The following is a 25,258-nucleotide window of genomic DNA, read 5'->3' as shown; positions in this document are numbered from 1 at the left end:
CTTTGCCACTTGATGGCGCTATAACGGGAAAAAACATGAAAGCACCGCGAAGGTCAGACTGAGCATTGTTAATTGGGACAGTCTAGCCTACGGAGGCCTTCTTGCCGAGTGACTGTAACATGTGTACTGGACTTTTTTGAAAGCTATATTAAACTGTCTGAAAACAAAACAGGGTTCACAAACTGTCTAAATATTTTCACCATAGTCCATTTCTGTATATACTCTTTATTATATACAGAAATGGACCATGGTGAAAATATTTAGACAGTTTGTGAACCCTGTTTTGTTTTCAAAATAATATAAACTATATATATAATTGCATCTTAGTAAGATATAAGTCAACATTTTAACCACTTTAAAGTGTTTTTTTATTTTTTATTATTAGATATTTGAGTAAGTTGAAACCCAATACTTACGTTTAAAAGTGTAATTCGGCAATTTCTCTCAAAAAAAAATCCTGTCGTCACTGGTGCACAATGAATTCTGGGGTAGGCAAGGCCGCGAAGGATCCATCTGTTGTATCCTTCATTTCACAGGAAACAAAGGACACATTTGGAGGCTGCATTTAAGCCTTCGAATTGGGACAGCCTTAGTCGCGCAGCAGTGATGCAATCGGCCTTCGAATGCAACCTTTGAAGGATGCAGCCTCTGAATTGGGATGCAGCTATAATTCATATCATTTGTTAGATCTCCTCATACTGAACAACTTTGCCTCAAGAACCACTGCTGTCAATCAAATCGTTTATTAAATATTCACAATTATGTAAAAAACGTACTTTTGTGAACTAGTCCTAGGTTTTTCACTCAACCTCAATAAAACCAATGCAGTACAATTCTCTGGACTCTCTAGGTCAATAATTATAAAAAAAAAAAAAAAAAATTGAACTTTTTCTCAGAACTTCACGAAATTAGGTGAGCACATGCGACATATGATTCTAAACAAGCATGCAGACCTTTATGGAGATTGGACCATAGGTGGTGCTATGAGCTTTAAAAAGCTTTAAAAACCATGTATTTCCTTAGTAAATTGCCTGTTTTGGCTATATATGGTCTATTCCATCTATGATCTAGGTGGTTACATGCTTGCTAAATAAAACATAATACCTTTTTATGCATGTGCTTAAAGGCCTTAAACCGCTTGAACCCCGTGAATTGCTGCTCGCAGCTATATTTATTATTATTATTATTATTCTGCCACAAAACTGATCATGCAGACCAAACCGTAAATCCTAGAGACCTGAGACCTGACAATTTTTAAGCAGTAAGAAAAATGGAAAAAACAGGCTGTTTTACTGTTTGTCCACCAGAGGAAGCCACACAACAAGAAATGTTTTATTTTGACATTCAGCCACTACTTGTAAATAAGAAGCATTATTAAAATAACAGAAATACATATTAAATAAATAAACATTAAAATAAGAGCGCTTAAATACTTATGGACTTTAAAATTGTAAATAGTAACTTAGTAACACATTTGTTTGAAATTGAGCTATGATATCCTATGACATACAAATATGTGTTTCTATAATAAACATATGTGGCCCTCTAATGTGTTTTCATGAACTGTTGTGTTTAAACTAATGTGCAAAGTTTTTTTAGAACTGAAACTACAACCATGCAAACACTTTAACAAATAAACTACCAGCTCAACTGGGTACGCAGCTTTTGTGTTTTTGTACACTGGTAACACATATGAAACTGCTTACTGGTGTGCATGAAACATGCAACAGTACGCCAAAATGTACAAAGTGGGGGTGGCCACTTGATACGTTGGTAAAAAGCCTGTAAATCAGCACTTTCCAGCAATGTTGGTTAAAAAGATGCCAGAAAATGTAAAGCACGCTTTATGCTGCTGAGTTCACTCCACGAACATACGTAAGATTCAAGTTGGGATCTCTGCGTCATTATTCAAAACTGTTTGCATCCTTATGACCTAAGTAAGTTCATAGCTGTTGCTTCTTCCCCGAATACAATTTAATATGGTAATACTGGGATTATAGACTATCAACCACACGCCATTCGGCTGCAAGTGAAACTACCATTCCGAAATTCATTCACAAACTCACGCACATAGGGAGTAAAGGGAGAGAGTTTATTCGTAAAATGTCAACAAACAGCATAAAAGACGAGCTTGCGCCCGTAATTACACTAATTTTCACACCAGGGGAAAACAGCTGAAAATAATTATGAGACCGCTGTTCAGGAGATGCAGGTGATGTTTTTATTTTCTAATTATTTTTTGTCTTATGCTTCCCAATGTCTTTCACTCCTTTTGAGCTCTCTATTTCATTGGCTGTTGTTTATTGTGATCTCTCGAGTGCACACACCTGACGTCTCATCTGACAAATTTCAAGCAGGTGATACTTATACTAGCGGAGTAAACAGATGGACCAGCGCTTAAGAGATGCTTGATAGCAGGGTTGCTGCAGAGTTTTTAAAATCAAACTTAAGACCTTTTTCAAGACCTGAACAAATAAAATTGATACTGTCTCCCCATCCAAAAACAAACCCACACAATCTCAAAATAAATCATGTATCACAGACTCTTACTTAAACAGGCAGGGGCACATATTCAGCATGGCCTTAACATTGCTTATCAGTAAAACAGGGTAGGCTATATGCAAGTTTTAAATACTTAAGACACATTTACCACATATAGATGACATTAAAATTGGTTTGTGTACCATTACGTAAATAAATACAAATTAGAGGTCGGCAAATATTGGATTTTGCTGATACAATAATGTGTTGAGAAAAACAATCTGCAACTAGTTTTTCAAATTAGTGGCCTATATTAGATGCTCTTCATCTTTCCTTCCTATGATGGGGAGGGCCAGACAGAGGCTAAAATTGTCCAAATTGAATTAAATTCCAGATTCATTTTAGTGTTCAACCAAACTACAAATAACTAGGGATTAAAAAAAACAAAGATTTGATTCAATCAAATCAGTGCGGAACTTTAACTAACTTTAAAGGCTGAAATACACTGGGGACTCTCATTTTGAAATGTTTGCGCTTCACTGCTTCCAGCTGCTCATTCAAACAGAGTGTGCATGTGCACTCCAACAATGATCTACAGCATATTACAATATAAACAATTAAAAGTAAACATTGATATATTTCATCAACACTATATCATCATCAACATTTGATCATTAGTGATTGCTTGTCATAAATTTCATATTCACACAAAACTTGGTATACATCATTTGCATTAAGGTCTGGAAAACCTGGAAAATTGGCTTGTTTTGTGGAAGAGTGCTTAAAAGTGCTTGACATTAAAAATGGAATGTGTATGCAATTTGTACAAATGATAAAAAAGTAATTAAAGTCTATAATGATATTTGCAATATTCTCCGAAGGCAGGACACAAACCGCCCTTGATTGGAAGGTCTGTGTGACTGACAGTACAGCTGCCTTCTACCTTGAATTAGTGTTAACAGTGGAGTCCCCCTCCCCCACCCCTTTACAACTACCACTTCACGCTCAGATTCAGCTGATTTTGTGTGCTCATTTTTGTTAATCGGCTAATTCGAACCTTAGTAATGGTCATGGTTTAGATAACTATCATGCCTGGTCAGTGTAAATTCAATCCAGCCTAGCTGAACATTGACATTTTATTATGGTTGGCTCTTGCCAGACACGAGCAATGTATATAGAGCCCGTTGTAAGTTATGCAAAAAAGACTTTGGGCTGTCAAGTATGGGGAAGGCCACTGAAGAGCCACATGAAGTTGGATCGTCTTCAGTTCGTGACTTTGTGGGACCTCCATCACTTGCGAGAGAACAGGTAAGAATACGGAGCAGTTAAGTTAATACTGTGGGTTCAGTAGTAGTGTGACACATCTATACTCAGTTGTGCAGCTTTTTCAACAAGTAGTGGAGTACCGTCAATGTCAAATTACTACATCAAGTTTAAGTGATATTAATTTATAATGTGTTCCTAGTGATGGGTCGTTCATGAATGATTCGTTCATTTTGAACGAATCTTTTATATGACTCGGAAAAATTAGTAGTCTCAGAGAGTGATTCGTTCATTATTTTGTAGCTGCACATGCGTAAAATCCGTGCTCGTATTTCTTTCATTTTAAAAACATTTGGGGAAAAAAAACATGCACTTCCATTTAGCTATTTATATTAATACATGAATGTTTTTATTATTTGTATGAATTCATCTCATGTTCACATGGATTGTTATTAAAATATTTGTAATCTGTTCAAGTGCTCTTATATTTTGCAAGAATTTATTGATGTTCCTATGGATTATTAATATCAGTTGGAGTCCATTTTAAGTGCTGTTTTGTATTTTGCACTAATTCCATGTTGATATGAGGGAGGTAGATATAGCCAGGGAACTAATGGTGATCAGGTGCCGCTCATTGGCAGCAAGCTGGCATGATCAGCATTATTACGGAAACAATTACGGCTTCTATGTCAACGCAGATTACGCAAGTCAGCGCCACATGAACTCAACTGAGAACGTGATGACAAACAAAAACAAACAACCGTGACAACAGATTCCTCACATCTCATTTCTACATCCATTAATGATCATCATGGAAGTACTTAGTCAAGCCCTAGCAATGATTTAGAGCACCCTAGCAACCAGCCCTATTGACTTCCATTCAAACTGGCTGAGAGTGATATCTTTGGATCAGAATGTCCTAGAGAAATGACAGTTGGCTTGTTTTACTTGGGTGAGCAATCAGACTTCATGTATCCACTTGAAAAACTACTTAGCCATGCCATAGCAACCATTTAGAGCACCCTAGCAACCAAAACCCATTGACTTCCATTCAAAAAGGCTGAGAGTGATATCTTTGGATCAGAATGTCCTAGAGAAAAGACAGTTGGCTTGTTTTACTTGGGTGAGCAATGAGACTAAAGGTATCATCATGGAAACTACTTAGCCACGCCCTAGCAACCATGTAGAGCAACCAAATCAAATTGACTTCCATTCAAAATGGCTGAGAGTGATATCTTTGAATCAGAATGTTCTAGAGAGTTGTTAGTTTGCTTGTTTTACTTGGGTGAGCAATCAGACTTAAAATACCATCATAGAAACTACTTAGCCATGCCATAGCAATCATTTAGAGCACCCTAGCAACCAAACCCCATTGACTTGTGAATGATTCAAAATGGCTGAGAGTGATATCTTTGGATCACAGTGTCCTAGAGAAATGACAGTTGGCTTGTTTTACTTGGGTGGGCAATCATTCTTGAAGTATCATCATGGAAACTAATTAGCCACACCCTAGCAACCAGATGGGGTTACCCAAGCAACCAAGTAACAGATCATATTTCTCTGCACCAGAACAATGTAGAGACTACCGGTTTTGTTTATTTGACTCAAGATACCAAGGAGCCTTTTGAGTATCACCTTGGTAACTGCCTAGCAACCATGTAACAAATTACATATACATATACAGACTGCTTCTACAAACATTTGTGAAAGAATGGGCCACTCTCAGGAGCTCAGTGAATTCCAGCGTGGTACTGTGATAGGATGCCACCTGTGCAACAAGTCCAGTCGTGAAATTTCCTCGCTACTAAATATTCCACAGTCAACTGTCAGTGGTATTATAACAAAGTGGAAGTGATTGGGAATGACAGCAACTCAGCCACGAAGTGGTAGGCCACATAAAATGACAGAGCGGGGTCAGCGGATGCTGAGGCGCATAGTGCGCAGAGGTCGCCAACTTTCTGCAGAGTCAATCGCTACAGACCTCCAAAGTTCATGTGGCCTTCAGATTAGCTCAAGAACAGTGCGTAGAGAGCTTCATGGAATGGGTTTCCATGGCCGAGCAGCTGCATCCAAGCCATACATCACCAAGTGCAATGCAAAGCGTCGGATGCAGTGGTGTAAAGCACGCCGCCACTGGACTCTAGAGCAGTGGAGACACGTTCTCTGGAGTGATGAATCACGCTTCTCCATCTGGCAATCTGATGGACGAGTCTGGGTTTGGCAGTTGCCAGGAGAACAGTACTTGTCTGACTGCATTGTGCCAACTGTGAAGTTTGGTGGAGGAGGGATTATGGTGTGGGGTTGTTTTTCAGGAGCTGGGCTTGGCCCCTTAGTTCCAGTGAAAGGAACTCTGAATGCTTCAGCATATCAAGAGATTTTGGACAATTCCATGCTCCCAACATTGTGGGAACAGTTTGGGGATGGCCTCTTCCTGTTCCAACATGACTGCACACCAGTGCACAAAGCAAGGTCCATAAAGACATGGATGAGCGAGTTTGGTGTGGAAGACCTTGACTGGCCTGCACAGAGTCCTGACCTCAACCCGTTAGAGCACCTTTGGGATGAATTTGAGCGAAGACTGTGAGCCAGGCCTTCTCGTCCAACATCAGTGTCTGACCTCACAAATGCGCTTCTGGAAGAATGGTCAAAAATTCCCATAAACACACTCCTAAACCTTGTGGAAAGCCTTACCAGAATAGTTGAAGCTGTTATAGCTGCAAAGGGTGGGCCGACATCATATTAAACCCTATGGATTAAGAATGGGATGTCACTTAAGTTCATATGCGTCTAAAGGCAGGTGAGCGAATACTTTTGGCAATATAGTGTATTAAAACTGAAAAGGCAGATAGATTTATTCTAATTAATAATGTAATACTATTAAATTAAAATGATTAACAATGCTTTAAACATATAAAAGTAATTTAATATTATCAGGTGAAATTTAATTTAATAGTATTGAGTGTTTTGATAGAGAACTAATGTATATTTTCTGTCATTTATTTGATTGTGCTTTAAAGAGGTCAGTGTTTGTCACATTTTATGATGACAATACTGCCATACTAGGTCCCACAGTAATATTTTAGCATTATGCATTGAACAGTACTGACTGGCATTTTCAAGGCTTTGGATATCTTTTTATATCCTTTTCCATCTTTATAAAGTTCCATTACCTTGTTACACAGGTCTTTTGACGGTTCTTTTCTGCTCCCCATGGCTCAGTATCTAGCCTGCTCAGTGCATCCATGTGAGAGCTAACAAACTCATTGACTATTTATACACAGACACTAATTGCAATTTAAAAAGCCACAGGTGTGGGAAATTAACCTTGTGTTTATGCCCTACATCGATGACTGCCCCATCGCACAAAACAGAGTCTGGGGAAAAACGAAACCCGAGTGCCCAACACGTCACACACAAACTCTGAACCTTCAACCAAAATTCCTGGATCTCAACACACCATCAAAAAACATGGGCCGTGTCTCCATTGGCATCACCAACAGGTGGGTGTGCCTTTAAGACCAAGCCTATACAATCTAGAAGGGGTCCAATATAATCTATGTAAAATCTTGAATTGCATAAGGCACATCCTTGCATCTCTAGATACAGACTTGATGTTTTTTAGAATCCTAGCCCACACTCCCTCCTCCAATACCAAGTTAAAATCTTTCTCCCATAATCTCTTGATAGAAATTAAAGCTCCATCCCGCAGACTCTGAATTAACAGGGAGTAATACACTGATGCCTCATGACCTTTTCCAAAAGCAGTAATCACCACTCCCAGAGGATCTGCCACTTTAAGGGGGTGTGTACTACTCCTAAAAATAGTACAGAACAGATGGCACAGCTGTAATACCTAAAGAACAGAGATCTAGGGATCCCAAAATGTTGAACCAAATTTTGAAAGGATCTCAACACTCCACTCTCATATAGGTTACCGAGCGTATTAACCTCCCTCACATTCCACTCTGACCAGCAGAAAGGGGACTTATTAATACATAATTTTGGGTTCAGCCATATACTCGAAGCAACATTTAAATAAATGTCAGAATTAAACACTCTGGACACTTTTGTCCATACTGAGTGCAAATGCAAGATAACGGGGTGTCACTTAACCTCTCCGATTAGTTTGATAAAAAGCTTTGCAATGGCGAAATAGGGGCAAGAACTTCCTGTTCAATACAAAACCAGGGAAGGGCTCTCTCAAGTGGAAGCGACCAGTAAGCCAAATGTCTGAGACCGAATGCATGATAATAAAACAAAATCTTGGGTAGGCCTAGCCCACCTTTGTCAATCAGCCTATGTAACTTATTGAAATGTAATCTGGGACGCTTACCATTCCAAATGAAGGACTTCGCTATGCTATCAAATTGCTTGAAATAAGAGAGGGGGACATCTACATGTAGAATTTGTAACAGGTAGTTTAATTTTGGAATTCAATTCATTTTAATAACATTAACCTTCCCAATCAGAGATAAATATAATGAAGCCCACCTGCCCACATCACTCGAAAACATTTTATTAAGGGGTCAAAATTAACTCTGACTAAATCACATAAATTTGCTGGGAATAAAATGCCCAAATACTTAATGCCGTGTTTGTGCCACTGGAAGACGCCCGGCTGAAAAGCCATCGCTGGGCAGTATGCTGTCAGAGCCAAAGCTTCAGATTTAGACCAATTGACTATGTATCCTGAGAAATTAGAAAAGGAATTAATAATTCTGTGGAGGCAAGGCATAGACCTAGTGGGGTCAGAGACGAATAATAAAATATCATCTGCATAAAACAAAAGCTTATGCACCATACCTCCCGCCACCACCCCTGGAAAATCATCTTCCTTTCTTATCGTGGCTTCTAAGGCAATGTAAGGTTCCAGGGCAAGACAGAACAATAATTGGTAAAGAGGGCAACCCTGCTGGGTGCCCCTGTCCAGAGTAAAATAATCTAAAATTAATCAATTTATTTGTACCACCGCTACCAGGTGTCTATAAAGTAACTTAATTCATCCAGTAAAAGTATTCCCAAACCCGTATATTTCAAAAAAACGTAAAAAGATAACCCCATTCTACCATATCAGACGCCTTTTCGGCATCAAGTGAGATGGCAGCGACTGGAGTCTGATCATTAGCCACTGACCACATGATATTGATGAAACGCCTAATGTTATCAGAAGAGCTGTGGCTCCGAATAAACCCCACCTGATCTGTATGTATAAGAGATGTTATAACTTAATCGGTTAGCCAGAATTTTTGACAATATTTGTACGTCTAGCTGGATCAGGGAAATTGGATGGTAACTCTTACACTCGCTTGGATCTTTGTCCTTTTTAAGAATCAGACTGATCCGGGCTTGTGTCATGGTTGGTGGAAGCTTTCCATTCTTTAATGATTCCATATAAACTTCTAACAAATGTGGAGACAGTTCTGTAGCATAAGATCTAAAAAATTCAGTGGCAAAGCCATCTGGCCCCGGAGCCTTGCCTGTAGGCAAGGCCTTAATTACCTCGCCAAACTCCTCCAAGGTTATCTCAGAATCCAGAGATAACTAAGCATTATTAATATCAATGGCAGAGGTAAATATTTTACCACCAGCAGATTTCACCGAGGGAATGGTAGAAAAAGACTCTCTTTGCTTTATATATCTAGCCAAAATCTTCCCTGCTTTGTCCCCCAAATCAAAGTATACTTTGTCTTGCCCTGAACAGCCAAAACTCCACCTTCCGTGATAAAGTAGCCTCGGCACTTTTAATATTCCCTTCCAACTCCACGAGTTCTCATGCTTTGGATTTTTTGGTGAATAAGGCATACTGTATGATCCGACCCCTAAGAACCGCCTTTAGTGCCTCCCAAGCCACGCCCACAGAGGATACCAAGGACCAGTTGGTCTCCATATAAACATTGATTTCAGCCTTTAACATTTGTTGGAATTCAGGATTTTGCAAAAGGGATACATGAAAGCGCCAACTATATGATTTATTTTTCTCCGTATGTGGCAACACCTCTAAACTCACCAGGGCGTGATCTGAGACTAAGATGTTTCCAATTGAGCAATCAACAACAGATGAAATGAGAGACTTAGGTAGATATATATATAAAAATTAAAAAATCTATTCTAGAAAAATCTTATGGACTGATGAAAAAAATGTATAGTCCCTACCAGATGGGTTCAAAAGTCTCCAAATATCTGTAAGACCAAGATTTTTACACATCCTGTAAAGCATCAGTGTTGCTCTAGGGGGCTTACACACTTTTGGTTCACTATGATCAAGGACTGAGTCCATCAATAGATTCAAGTCTCCTCCCAATAGTATATCACGAGGGGTGTCAGCGGCTTGCAACATCCCTTCAAGGTCTATAAGAAAGCCCTGATCATCAGCGTTAGGTGCGTAAATATTAGCCAAAATCAAACTTTGCCCCTGAATAAAACAATGATGACTCTTCCTAATTTATTTTTAATCTGTTTGAGACATTTAAATTGTTGATGCTTATCAGTGTAATGACTCCCCTGCTCTTACTTGAGCCAGCACTAAAGAAAACATGTCCATCCCATATCTTCCCAAATTTTTCAGCTTCCTGCGGGAATGATGCGTTTCTTGAAGAAACACTATATCATATTTCTTACTTTTAAGAAGAGAAATAACCTTCCTTCTTTTTAACAGAAAAAAGAAAAACGTGTGCATTAACCCCGCGCACGACAGCGCCAACTGGCGTCCATCCCTCTAAACTCAAACATTCCATGTACACCTATGAGAGCCCTCGTGACAGCTTTGCTGTCGGATTGCTCAAGTCCTGTGTTTCTATACAAATTTTGTGAGACAGAATTACACAAAAGAAGATAATCTATAAAACAAACTCCAGCTAATAGGTGGAATATACACAAAGGATGTGTAGATTCATCCACATAACTGTCCCGAAGGTGTGTTCCTTCACAAAACAAGCTCCAGCCGCTAGCGGAACCAGCACAAAAAAAAAAAAAGCTGTTCAGTTTCCTACATGAGTTTCCTACATGAGTTTCCTACATGAGTTTTCTACATGAGTTTTCTACATGAGTGCAAGAAATGACCCAATCACCCAATATCCTGCAAGAAATACTCCACAAAACAAACTCCAACCAATAGGAGGCATAAGAACAAAGAATGTGCAGATTCATCCACAACACTGTCCCAAAAGTGTGCTACTACACAAAACAAACTCCAGCTGCTAGGCGGAACCAGCCTAAACAGGCGCTCAGTTTTCTCGGAAGTGAATGTTCAGTGAGTCGAACCACTTGGCTGCAACATGAGTACCACAAAATAACTTAGTCCATTGACTTTATGAAGGACATCGCTCGCTGGGGACATGTAAATATTTTGCGGCCATCCTTAGCATCTGTTTTCAATTTGGCTTGGAAGATCAGTGCATAAGCGACCTTCCGTTGATGTAAGAGTTTCTTGCATTCTTTGCATTCCACGTTTCTCTCATGTCGAATTCGCAAAGTCTGGGAACAAGAAAATGCTGTGGTTCTTCCAAGAAAGACTTTATTTATTCCTCACCTCGTGTAATACGAGATCTTTATCGGATGATCTCCGAAATTTGGCCAGAATTGATCAGGGCCTGTCTCCCTCAGCGGATCGCCGAGCCGGAACCCTGTGAGTTTAATTTCCAGCTTATGGCCTGTTATGTCGAGCAGACTCGGGAAGAGCCCGTCCAGGAATTTCACCATATCCCGACCTTCTTCGTCCTCAGGAATTCCAACAGTTCAGACGTTATTCCGCCGGTTACGATTCTCCAAATCCTCCAACTTCTCCCAGATGCACTCCAAATCCACCTTGGTCACTAGCGGATTAGCAGTTAATTCCCTCTCCGATGACTCCAGATAATCGATCTTTTTCTTGACATCCCTCACTCTTGTAACCACCTCAGTGAATTTCGTCTCCATGACAGTGATCGATTGACGTATTACAGCAAGATCCTCCCAAGTCAGCAATGACCTTCCACAGCATTGCCAACACGTTCAACAATTCTCGCTGAATTTCCTTGACTTCTCCAGCCAAATCGGCTCCCGGGCTTGCGGTCTGCTGCTCAGGGTGTCAGCTTGAGAATGTAAGTGTCGTTTAATGTCTCCAGAGCCAGAGGATTTTGAATTCTTTGACATTTTGTCTTAGCCAGGCTAGCCTGCACTCCCCACGTGCATCAGAGAGCCTTGGGCACCCATGACCCTGTCACCGGTTCACCAGTTGTCCTTCCTTGGACCTCTTTTGGTAGGTACTAACCACTGCATACCGGCAACACCCTGCAAGACCTGCCGTTTTGGAGGTGCTCTGACCCAGTCGTCTAGCCATCACATTTCAGTGTCTGTCTCAGTTCAAACTGGGGAGAACATAGCCACTGAAGTCTTTTCAGAAAATACTGGGTTTTATGGCAGCAGCATCTGCCGTCATACTGTTAGGTCTGTTACACGAGACCTTTCCGGTATTGGCTCAAACGACATGTACCACAACACGCCTGGCGCAACTGGTACATGCGCATTATGCTAATGCTGTGTTCCATTTGTCTCGGAATTCAGAGCTCAGGACTTGGATCGACGTTATAAAAAACAAGAAATCCGAGTTGGATGCGTTCCATTACATTATATAGACATCCAGCTTTTGACACTTAGGACAATTGATGGACACATACACAACTATTACAAAAGGTGCAAACATTCATTGATGCTCAAGAAGGCAACACAAGAACCAAGGGGATGCAAACTTTTGCAAAAGTTTGTGTAAGTTAAAGTACATTTTGTGTAATGTAGTTTTTGAAGGGCAGTACTACATAAAATATATAATTTTTTATCTCTTATATTTGCATACATTCTGAAAGGAGTGTGAAAACGTATAGGCCTAAAACAAAAGGGGTATGCAAACTTCTGCAATATATAGTTTGTGAAAATGTATATTTTATATTTTGTTCTTCACTATTTAACTGCATTTTAGATTTTTTAATTTACAAATTCCACGTAGCCAAATCTATCCATATCATTTCTTATTGCTTGTGTAATTATGAGTAGACTTGTCATGTCAGGTACACATTTTAACACAAAATTCACAACACTGGAACCTAAACAATACAATCCCCACATCTCAACATTTAAAGGAATGTTCCGGGTTCAATACAAGTTAAGCTAAATCGACAGCATTTGTGGCATAATATTGATTATCACATTAATTAATTTAGACTTATCTCTGCTTTTCTTTAAAAAAATGCAAAAATCGAGGTTCCAGAGAGTCACTTACAATGGAAGTGAATGGGGAAACTGAAAGTGAATGTGGCAGAAAGAATCCCTTAAACGGAATGTGTAGCTTATAATTTTATAAAAGCACTTGCATTAATTCTTCTGTTAAAACTCATGTATTCTTTGAGCTGTAAAGTTGTTTAAATAGTCATTTTTACAGTAGTTTTAGGGTTGGTTGACATTACATCGTCATGGCAAAGAAGTTGTAAAATTGGCTATAACTTTTCCAGAAAAGGTTAGTAAGTGATTTTATCACACTAAAATCATGTTTACACGCATATCCTTTATGTCTTGTGGCTATACTTTTGAAACAGTCAGTATTTTAACGTTCAAAAAATTGGCCCTATTCATTTCCATAGTAAGTGCCTCACTGTATCCTCGATTTTTGCTTTTTTTAAAGAAAAGGAAGGACAAGTCAAAATTTATTTTTGTGGTAATCAATATATCTCAAATGCTGTTGATTGAGCTTAACTTGTATTGAACCCGGAATATTCCTTTAAGTGCTTGTACTGTGTAAAAAGTGCAGTTTAGCTGTCTGAATGTGACACTTGTCCGATTTACCTCTGTGCTTGTGGGGAAAATGAACATTCAGAAAACGCCCCGCTTACATTTTCACGTGTTGCGCGAAGATATGGATTGGCTGTAATAAACCAGGACTGTCCTGTGTAATAAACCAGGACGTCTGGTCACCCAGTCTATAATTAAATAATAAACAAAACATTTTGCTGCCCAGAATAACTTAATATTTCGTTGTGCATTTTATTGTGGAAAAAAACTGTAAAAGAACATATCTTAAGCAGCTTGTCAATGCTTTTAAAATAGAAAAACAATAAATATCTGCTGTTTATCTGTTTTTCAGAGTTGCAGTCTGCTTTAGCAAAAACAATTTTTTTCCTGACTATTTCAAAAGTTACAATTAATTCATCAAGGACCAGTTTATGTTGACAACACTGCGTGGACCACAAGAGACTACAGATGCCTACATGTGTGGATACGTTACGCCTAAAAAGACTAATTGCCCAATATTAATAATATTTTTCAGAATTTTTTATTTTTATATGTTGTTTTGGTAAACTGTGAGACATGATGTGGGTGACTTGTGGGCTTTTAACCACGACGAAACCGCGATGCGAACACCATCTTGGCTGCACAAACGCTGCTTGCAATTTTACCAGTTGTCAGGTCATGTGCCATGCAAAACTGCCTTGTAGTTTCTAGTACATTGGCTACATACCTGTCTTTGTGTGTTTGTCGTGCCAGCCACGTCAGTTGTAGTAACATTCAAACGAATGGGTTGACTGAGTGTGCTGCTCTGCAGGTGTGTTTGCTCAGTACAATGAAACAAACTCTGGCTACGTCTACGACATCAGGGGGTGCTACAAATGTTTGCAGACAGTGTGTCCATTTATTTCTGTTCCATTATTTTTATTTAATTATTTTGTTCATTTGCATCACAAATCAAATGCCATGGACTCGGCTGGACTCAGAAAAAAATCCCGAGTCCCAAAAGCTCAAGTCCGAGTCAAATCAGAGTAAAAATCCAAGTCCATTAAAATTGGACTCGTGACTCTGACTCGAGTCCGAACTTGAGTACCCCAACTCTAGTAGCAACTATCTCAGCGTTTCATGCTCCAGAAGCAGGCTCTGCTATAAACAGACACAATCTGATCATAAAATTCGTCTGAAGGCCCCTCGTCCTGCTATGGTGCCGACTTGGGACCTAAATCTAGTGCTGAAAGCACTTAAAGGGGCCTGTTTGAGCCATTAGAGTCTATTGAGTTGCGTGTGCTTTCATTGAAAACCGCACTCCTACTGGCTCTAGCCTCATTTAACGAGTGACATACAAGCACTGTCGACTGACAGCACGTGCTTGGAGTTCAGACCAGGGCTTTCAAAAGCCATATGAAACCTAGAAAAGGCTACGTGCCTAAGGTTTTGTCAGCACCCTTCAGGGCTCAGGTGATCTGCCTACAAGCTTTCTGTCCACCACCATTTTATTCAGATGAAGAGCAGTCTATGCATCTGTTGTGCCCGGTCCGCACCGCATTACACACATATGTTGAACGCACCTGCCAGTCATGTCTGTTAGATCAGCTATTTATTTGTTATGGAGGTCGCACGAAAGCCATAGCCGTCTCCAAACAAAGGCTCCCTCACTGAATTATAGATGCGATCGCCCTCGCATTAAATCATTGAACATGACACAGAACATGGTGTGTCTGTTGAACGGGTACTTTTATCCCTTTCTCATAAGGAGGAGATTGTAATTTGGTGCCTTTCTGTTCCAGTGTTCTGATTGGCCGTTGAAATCAGAGGTGGCACACACAGTGTAGCCCACCCTTCTCAGTATGGAATTTATTTGCATAGTATAAAGTTCACAGTTAAAAGTGTCTTTTTATGGTTTTACCTATACATTGTTCACTTTCCAAACCACTTCCAAAATACTCTTGGCAATGTGCTGAATGCAAAGAGTCCAAATATGATAGTGAATGTTTAAAAATATAACCCATATATTCATTTAAATGTTAATAGGTCATCTTCTGTGAATTACTGTTTTATCAAACAGTTGCAATTAACAAACAGTTCTATGAACGAACATGGAGTGAAGTTGCAATTGATGTCCATTTAAAAAATTCCAAGCATATGTATGGATAAATTTGTCTTTCTTTGTGGCCTCTTTGTTTCAGCCACTGCTGCCACATGGGCAGTTAAATAATATAGTGCATCTGGGGGTCCTATAGAATTTTTATGGCAATATTATCTTAGAATGGGTGTCAAGATGTGCCAAAGCATTTGATGCTAAGAAACCTGTGGACCAATGAGAAGTCCCTTCCAACGTGGAGGAGGATCTGGAGCTTTCCTTCCCACCCTATAAGAGATGTCTGGCAGTTGTCTGAGCAGCTTTATCTGATGGCTTCTTGGCATTTGTTTGTGTTGGTCCACCAATATCCAATCGAAACGCAGCAATTTTGTGACAGTTAGAGGGGAGCCCTGCCATAAAATGGGGCTCCTGGAATGCCATCTTGTCCGTCGTTACTAAACAAAAACTACTTTTGGATTGATTCCTGGTAGGGATGTCAGATACCACACTCATTTACTGGTACTCGTACTTGTAAAAATGCTCCAATACCAAAAAACAATCTGAGGTACGAATGTCATTATGTAAACATTCAGTGCAAAAATTAAAATCACGTCATGGCCTAGTGAGATTATTTAACAATAAAAGCTGCAATTTAATGTGATAAATATATAGTTTGCACATGCAGCGTTTTAAATGTGAGTGCTTGTGAATGTTTGGAGCTGGTGTTGTGCAGACACAAACTGTAAAGACACACTGCTCATACATGGAAAACACTATTATGAGCATTGCATGCTCTGTTTGTAGCAGATGACAGCAGGCAGAGCATTAATTCACTTTTTAGCGTGTCATATACAGACTAAATATTTATTTATTTAAATAGTAGCTTGTTTAATACTCACTTTGAGTCACGTAGCGACCGACTTTCCGGATTTGGAAGCTGTCATCATAACATCAGAGCTCCTTGGTCGTAACAACACAGAAACACTCCGCCAAAATAAAAGCTAAATTTCAATGAAAAAAAAAAACAGGTATCGGACTCTGTATCGATGAGTACTAAAAAAAAAAAGTATCAGTACTCGTTCTAAAAAAATTGTATTGGGAAATCCCTAATTCCTGGTTTTAAACTCAGAGATGTGGATTTGGACAGAAATTAAATAACCACACAACCTTGGTATTTGTCAAAAAAACCAGCAGGTAATTCGGCCGGGAATTTTCACGTGGTTGGTGGGAGAAAAACACTGACATTTTGGATTTGGACGGCAATAAAATCACTGACTCTTCCACCTTTAAATGCTGGAATTACCTTGCGTCTCCATGTAAAACAATTACTGTCCGAATATGCCTATACACACATCACTACACTCCCACACACATTATTACCATCACACACACCACTACTGCCACATACATCATTACTGTACACACATCCCTACTGTCAGTACTGTCACATGCTAGTGTGTGTTGTCTCAGAGGCATGATGTTTTCAACATTGTCTCATTGTCTCTGCAGCACGTTCATTATTGAGAAACAGCCTCCTCAAGTGCTCAAGACACAGACCAAGTTTTCAGCGACAGTGCGTTTGCTGGTTGGAGGGAAACTGAACGTGCACATGAATCCTCCACAGGTTAAAGCCACAATCATCAGTGAACTGCAGGCCAAGGCCTTACTGAAGAACGAGAACACTCGCAAGTAAGATTACAACGTGCTCACTCTATTCAAAAAGACCTGGACACTGTGACCATATTTACATGCACTTAAGAAAGCGGTTTATTCCAGGGTTTTTGCAGAAAGCGGCGTTCTGAAATGTCATGTAAGCGAGAACGACGATTTTCTTACGCCGTTTAAGGGATTAAGAGAAAGCAGTTTAACACACCTAGATTTCTCCCAGAGAAAGCTGCTTATGTAGCCATGTAAACACATAAGTGCCGTTCTAACAGGTTTTTGAAGTGCGCGCATGTGTGTGGAACAGACCAAATAACAAACGTCTGAGGATGGAGCCCAACAACAAGTAAACAACATTTCTTGGAGTACAGTGGGAAAAGCACAGTATAAACTATACCAATTTAAAATATTGATGGTCCCTCATGTTCGTGTAAATGCGCTCGTACATTGAGGGAATCCTGGAGTTTTACATTAGAGGGAAACCCCACTATTGAAGCTCAATTTTGCTGCAGGTCACGATAGGTAAGGAAACAACACCGCAACAACTCTGGAATATCTAGAAATAAAGCGAAGTAATAGAATAAAATAGTGAAGTTTTCCTCAGATACCATGTTTGTTATTTACACAAGCGTCATGGGGAATTATGTTTGTGTTGAGAAAGTGGTTTACTGACGGAGCTGCACGTATACGGGAGTAAAGAGTACACCACTTAATCAGTGCATGTAAACAGGAACACTGCTTTCTCGCAATAAGCCGCTTTCTGGTGTCCATGTAAACGTAGTCCATGTTCTATTCAGATGGAACACTGCAGGTTTTCAGTGACATGTTTTCAGTGTCCACACTGAATATACTGCAACAAAGCAACTAGCAGCTAATCGGAATATATTTCATGTTTGATATACAGTTATGTAAAGCAGGATTTTGGACCAATGAGATTTAGTTATGGGGGGAGCTACCCAGTATGACACTATCGAAATGGATATCAAGCATCCAAAAAACATTTCTCTTTTCTCTTTGTGCATTGCTTGTCAGGTTTGCGGTTGGTTAGGACAAAAACACAGATTAACATGAAATAGATTTATCATTTGTTGCTTTATCACATCACACCTGCTTAAAGAAATAGTTCACACAAAAATGAAAATTCGCTCATTTACTTACCCTCATGCCATCCCAGATGTGTATGACTTTTTTCTGCTGAACACAACAAACAAACAAGATTTTTAGAAGAATATTTCAGCTCTGAAGGTCCTTATAATGCAAGTGAATGCTTACCAAAATTTTGAATCTCCAAAAATAATATAAAGGCAGTATAAAAGTAATCCATAAGAATGCAGTGGTTAAATCTATTCAGAAGTGATATAAATGGTGTGGGCAAGAAACAGACCAATATTTAAGTCTTTGTTTACTATAAATTCTCCTGCCTGCCCAATAGGTGGCGATATGCACAAAGAATAAGAATTGCCACAAACAAAATAAGAATGTGAAAATGGAGATTGAAAGTAAAAAAAAAGAACTTTATATTTATCTGTTTCTCACCCACACTTATATTGCTTCTGAAGATATGGATTTAACCACTGGAGTCGTATGGATTACTTTTATGCTGCTTATATTTGCTTTTAGAGCTTCAACATTTTAGTATCCATTTACTTGCATTGTATGTGCCTACAGAGCTGAAATGTTCTTCTAAAAATCTTCGTTTGTGTTCAGCAGAAGAAAGAAAGTCAAACACATCTGGGATGGCATGAGGGTGAGTAAATGATGAGAATTTTCATTTTTGGGTGAACTATTCCTTTTAGACACAGGGTTAGTCGTTTATATTTAGGTCAATTGGATACCTATGATGCTTTATGAATGATTCTTAAGAGAAATATAGATATAGCTTTTTCAGAAACATGAAAAGTTTTTCTGTTCTGTTTGTGTTGAAGTGACAGCAGTGGAGAGATTTTGAATAACAACTGTGTGATGGAGTACCACCAAACCACAGGCACACTGAGTGCACACTTCAGAACAATGGTAAACACTACACGTTAAACATTCAGTGTGTTCACATGTACAACAAAATAATTGTAATTGTAAAATACTTGAATTTCTTCTGTCGTTTGCAGTCTCTTAAGCGCATAAAACGTTCAGACCGGCGCGGGGCAGAGTCAGTGACTGAAGAAAAGTTTACAGTTCTGTTTGAGTCGCAGTTTAGTGTGGGAGGAAATGAACTTGTCTTTCATGTCAAGGTGAAAGTTTAAACTAAAACAGAAATCTTATTTGGCTCATTCCCTGAATGATTTGTTTCCTTATTGTCAATAAAGTGTTAAATTGTAAAATGCATTAGAAACTATTGCATTCATATATGGGTTAGTTTTATTGGGTTAGATTTTGTATTCTGTATTTATATCTTTCATAGTCTGTCTTTATATCTTTATTTTGGCTCTGCACAGACATTATCCCTGCCTGTTGTGGTGATCGTTCATGGAAGTCAAGACAACAACGCTACAGCGACAGTACTCTGGGACAACGCATTCTCTGAGCCAGTTAGTGATCACATAATTTACATATTATTTGCATATTTTATAAAAATATACTGCTCTCATCTGATAAATCATCAGTAGTATCTTTTACCCACCATCAGTCAGAGGATAGTCAAATCATAATTTTAATACTTGTCTTTACTCTACGTCCTTAATTCAACAGGTCGGGTTTAATTCAAAGTCTTTTTTTTTACGTAACAAATATATGTTTTATATATTGATAAACAGTTGAGTGCATAAGTTTACACACCCCTTTTATAATTTATATGAATATATGAGATCAAAGGCCATTCTTTTATTTAATACATTTAATTTTGATTGCATAAAATGATGATGTATTCTCGGTCATAATTCGGTCTGGTTTTCTTTTAATGGTTAAAAACATTACAATGCTGTTTTTAGGGGTTCTTAATGAAACCATACAAGTTAGTTTTTTGTGTGTGTGTGTGTGTTTTTTATTTTTTTTATGACATTTCCATGTTTGTTTATTTTTATTTTTTTTGTAACTAAAATGTAAAATTTTAATATGTAATAAATAAATATGTAAACCGCATCATATATTGGTTACATAATTTGTTTTATCTGTGGTGTGGTTTCTAGAATGTATGTACAAAAACACTGTATGTAACCTAACTGCAACCAAAATACAATGTGAAAAAGCTCTGTGCTTGATATTATTTCTGATTTGGTGTCTGCCTACAACAACTTTCACTGCAAAAATAAATTCAATAATGTTCTTCATGATGTCATAACAGGGTCGTGTGCCATTTGTGGTGCCTGATAAGGTGTTGTGGCCACAGCTGTGCGAAACTCTGAACATGAAGTATAAATGTGAAGTTCAAAGTGACAGAGGACTGTCAGAAGATAATCTGGTGTTCCTCGCTCAGAAAGCCTTCAGCAGCTCCAGCAACAACCCTGAAGACTACCGCAAATTGAACATCACCTGGTCTCAATTCAACAGGGTAACCATCATTAACACTCAAACTAGCCCGTACACAACCAGTGCTGTCCTGTCTGTATCTGTACATCTGCACTGTTATCACCACAAACTGACGTTATCACCTGTGCTGTTGGTCAGGACAGTTGTTTGGCTAATTCGGTTGTGCAGCAGTGACATACGATTCATAAACAAATCATTCTTTGATTCTATTCAATGAGGTGTGCAAAGAAGACTGAAAGATTAATTCACAAATCAATCTTTGTTGAACACATTGACAATCAAACAACTGTCTAAAGTTTACAGTGTTTTAGGGTTCCCGTGGATCCTTAAAAAAATCTTAATGTCTTAAATTCAGTTTTCCAAAATGTATGGTAATAAAAAGTCTTAAATGATACAACATAGGTCTTAATAATCATTTAAAGAAGTCTTAAATTTGGGGGCAGAAAGACTCGTGATATGACCTAATGTGATTATCAGACTTAAAAAGAATATGTTTTAATTAAATGCATGCGCTGCCTCCTTCAAAGTGAAAACGTGGTGGCACTGTTGTATTTTCTCCAAGCACGCGGGGGCTTGTGAGTGAATTGCAAAGCAGTGCGCAATCATAAGGCCATATCGGAAATTTATGACAAGTGATCACTAATGATCAGCTGTTGATGATGATGATGATATAGTGTTGATGAAATATGACAGTGCTTACTTTAACTGTTTATATTGTAATACATTGTAGATTATTGTAGCAGTGCACATTTTATTGAGCAGTTGGAAGCAGTGAAGCTCAAACATTTCAAAATTAGTGTCCCCGGTGTGTTTCAGCCTTTGAAGTTAAAAGTTCCGGGCTATGAATCAGACCTTTTTTTTTTTTTCTGGTTATTGGTATATATATTAATTCAGTTTGGACTCTTGTAGCCTCTGTCTGGTCCTCCCCATCACAGGAAGGAAAGACTAAGTACATTTAATATAGGCTACTAATTTTAAAAACTATTGACTGATTAATTTTCTTTCTTTTAACAAATTATCTTATCAGCAAAATCCAAAATCGGTTGACCTCTAATTTGTATTTACTTATATAATACATAAACCAATTTTAATGTGATATACACAGTATGTGGAAAACACGTATTGAGTAATTTAAACTTGCATATCCTACACTGTTTTACTGATAAGCAATCTTATGGCCATGTTGAATATGTACCCCTGCCTGTTTAAGTAAGAGGCTGTGATACATGATTTGTTTTTGGGATTGTGTGGGTTTGTTTTGGTATGGGCATACAGTATTAATTGTATTTGTTCAGGTTTTGAAAAATGTCTTAAAAAGTCTTGCATTTTAAAAACTCTGCAGCAACCCTGTGTTTGTTGTTGTGTGGACAGGAGAGTTTGCCTGGCCGGAACTTCACATTCTGGCAGTGGTTTGATGGAGTCATCGAACTTATGAAGAAACATATGAAGTCTCACTGGAATGATGGGTAATGGTTTATAAGATCTCACTAGAATGATGGGTCATAATTGTTCAGATCAGGGGTTGCGTTAACTGAAAATGTTTGAAACGCATTCAGAAGAAACATACACAACTCCAAAAGACCACAGCATTTATAAAACTAAATTTCAGGATTAACATATAACCCACATCCAAAATATTTCATCTGAATATATTAAACTGTTCACTCAAGCAGCACAATAAACTATCAAACAGTCATGATTGAAATTGTTTACTGAAGGATTTGTGGTCCAATAGTGTTTTAACTGCCCCATCTTTCAATAATAGTTCTTTTGCAAAGCTTAAGTCATATTGTGACTGGTTCACAAGCAGTCCACGATGAAATTTTCTGAATATTAAAATGTAATACAATCCATGGTGATAGTGGGTGCTTTCTCCCAGTTAGTGGCAGCAGCAGAATGAGACGCGTTTTTAAAAGTTGTGCTTGTACCGCTCTTAAACGCATCAAAATGATCAAAATTGTCCATCTAATTTATGTTTACAAATAACTAACAATTAAAAATAGCACAGATGGTGCAAAAACATTCCAGGATGCTTTCAAAACAGCACAACAGCAAGACTGAAGCTGAATGAAACACAATAGGTCTCCATTTTAGAGTTATAACTTGACATTGTGTCTTTTAAAAGTGGTGCAAGATGTATGACAATTGTCAAAGCCGTTCGTCTAGTGCATGTTTATGTAGAAAAACATTTAAATCCAGACAGGCAAATTAAGGTGTCCTGTGTAAGTCGACTGGATGAATCTCCCATGACAGGCCCGTCTCTCTCCTCTTCACCTGTGTGAATGAGCACCAGTGGGCGGGGCCAATGGTGCAATGACAAAAAAATAGACATTGATGTCTTGCTGAAGAGGCAGTCGTATGCACCCTTATGTATTTTGTCCTTGTGACATCACTGTAACAGTTCAATGGAATGAGGAAGTGGGAGACAGCGAATCCAACTCAAAGGGGTTATTTATTTTACAAAAACTAAAACTCAGGCCTGTGTGCTGCCCCATCTTTGTGAGCAACATGTGAGGGTTCGCTTTTGCCGGGAAAAGGGCAGAGGCCGGCCCCCTCCTGGGGTACTAGGCTCCGCAGCACCCACCGGTCATCCTCCTGGGCCAGAAGGAGTGCCTCGAAATGCTGCTGCTGCTCCATGCATAGGTCCAGGAGGGCCTGGTGTTAGGCCTGGTGGATGCTGGCCAGGGACCTGCAGCAGCAGCAACTCCATGGCAGCGTACCCTTCTTCCTCGTTATCCCGGCTTTCGGCACCAGTGTAACAGTTCAATAGAACGAAGAAGCGGGAGATGGCGAATCCAACTCAAAAAGGTTATTTATTTTACAAAAACTCAAACTATGCTTTCCAGCAGCAAACACTCAAACACAATGTTCATTCGAACAGCACTCTCTCGGGGTGTGTGAAGCTCTCTCTCTCTCCCACACTGAGGACTGGCCCACTTTATTTCCTCCATCTCTCACTGCGAACACAGAAACAAGCAATTAATCTCAGGTGAGAACCCTTACCGCTTACTCCCTTTCCAGACGAATGCTTGACCTTGCCCTCGTCTCCACTGTCACAAGTTTCACAAATTCCAAATGAGCCGTCTTTGCCGCTTGGTTTAAATAAATGCTCTTTTTCTATTAAGGAGGAAGTTTTCAGTCCTGAAACGTACATTATGTTTTTATAGTACTATGATCTCTTATATGTCAAAAGATCAAGGAAAATTGGATTCCTCATGTCATGACCCCTTTAAGAGATATATATATATATATATATATATATATATATATATATATTTTTTTTTTTTTATATATATGCATGAATTATGTGTGAATTCTCCCTACACTTTGACAGTGCGATGTCTGTATCTTATTTCTACAATGACGTCGTTATTAAAAAAGTTATTCAAAGTGAATTAATTAACATTGGGTTACTTTTTTATCATATCCATTCTTATGTAAAAGCATCAGGATTTAAACTGCATACACTTCATTGGCCACAAAGAACACAGTATCTGCCTTTGCTTGCGTAGGCTTCTGATCCACTAAACAAATTGCTAATTGTCTAAACTGACAGCTGTGTTTGGATCCTTCTCTTGACTGCAGCCATCTACTCTCGCCTAGTATTAAGGCAGGCCTTGAACTTTTGGTGGCATGATGGAGCGTCACTTCCACAAATCCCTTGTATTTTTCCTCTACATTTTTCTCACTCACGTTCCGCATTAAAATCAATGCATTTGCAGCATTCTCTGATGCAGTGCAAACGCTTGTCTGTAGGTGCCCTGTAGGTGACGTGCTATTTTTGCGCCATTAGCGTCAACAGACAGCATTGTTTTAATCAATAATACATAGATCAATTAAATCAATATATTCTCATCTGAACAATCATGTCTGTCACCTATAAAGTCAAATCAATGTCAAAATCTAATGTTGTACAAGATATCATAGCACATAAAAGCACTCTTAGAATACATTTTAAATAATTGGCTAGTCACTATGCTCTTTGGTTGTGTACTTTTACAGTAAATGTAAGATAAAAAATAGAGGAATTGACTACAGGAGCAATATTTGCACCCACATTTTTTATTTCTGGTGAATTTTTGTCATTTTCTGTGGCATTTGGGTGTGGCGAGAGGTATTTAACCCATATGTTTTTTGTACAAATAAATTGAAAAGCAATGTAATGATGGCTAATGTTAACATCACTGGAATAATGGGTCATGATTTTTAAGATCTCTGGAATGATGATCGGTCAAATATTGATAAGCTCTCTCTGGAATATTGGGTAATAAAATGAATGAGAACTAATCTGTAAAATGAATGAATTTGCTAAACTGTCATATTTTAATTTGCAGAGCGATTCTGGGTTTTCTGAACAAACAGCAGGCCCAGGACATGTTGATGTCTAAACCCAATGGCACGTTTCTGCTGCGCTTCAGTGACTCTGAGATTGGGGGCATCACTATTGCATGGGTGGCAGAGAACCCAAACAAAGCAGGTAGAAAACATTCATTACTTGAGGCCGACAATACAAATAACAATATATACACTATATATACTGTATCGCTCTGCAATTTT

The 25,258-nt window shown here is 38.7% G+C and overlaps 1 protein-coding gene across 4 annotated transcripts in view; it reads left to right on the top strand.

The window, feature by feature from the left end:
- Nucleotides 1–25,258, top strand: part of stat5b (signal transducer and activator of transcription 5b) — a 134,384-nt gene that overhangs the window by 85,422 nt on the left and 23,704 nt on the right. For 3 of the 4 annotated variants that reach the window (XM_051666756.1, XM_051666757.1, XM_051666758.1), the window contains 7 exons: nt 17,087–17,266; nt 19,165–19,252; nt 19,345–19,467; nt 19,672–19,764; nt 20,517–20,723; nt 22,073–22,167; nt 25,036–25,178. In XM_051666756.1, the coding sequence (XP_051522716.1) occupies nt 17,087–17,266; nt 19,165–19,252; nt 19,345–19,467; nt 19,672–19,764; nt 20,517–20,723; nt 22,073–22,167; nt 25,036–25,178 (929 nt within the window). The remainder of the gene's footprint in view (nt 1–17,086; nt 17,267–19,164; nt 19,253–19,344; nt 19,468–19,671; nt 19,765–20,516; nt 20,724–22,072; nt 22,168–25,035; nt 25,179–25,258) is intronic. The other variant, XM_051666759.1, reaches the window with a different exon arrangement.

Source organism: Myxocyprinus asiaticus, chromosome 32 (assembly GCF_019703515.2).
Source record: "Myxocyprinus asiaticus isolate MX2 ecotype Aquarium Trade chromosome 32, UBuf_Myxa_2, whole genome shotgun sequence".
Classification (NCBI taxonomy): Eukaryota; Metazoa; Chordata; class Actinopteri; order Cypriniformes; family Catostomidae; genus Myxocyprinus; species Myxocyprinus asiaticus.
The sequence above is the reverse complement of the archived record's forward strand: the minus strand, read 5'-3'. Positions and strand labels throughout refer to the sequence as shown.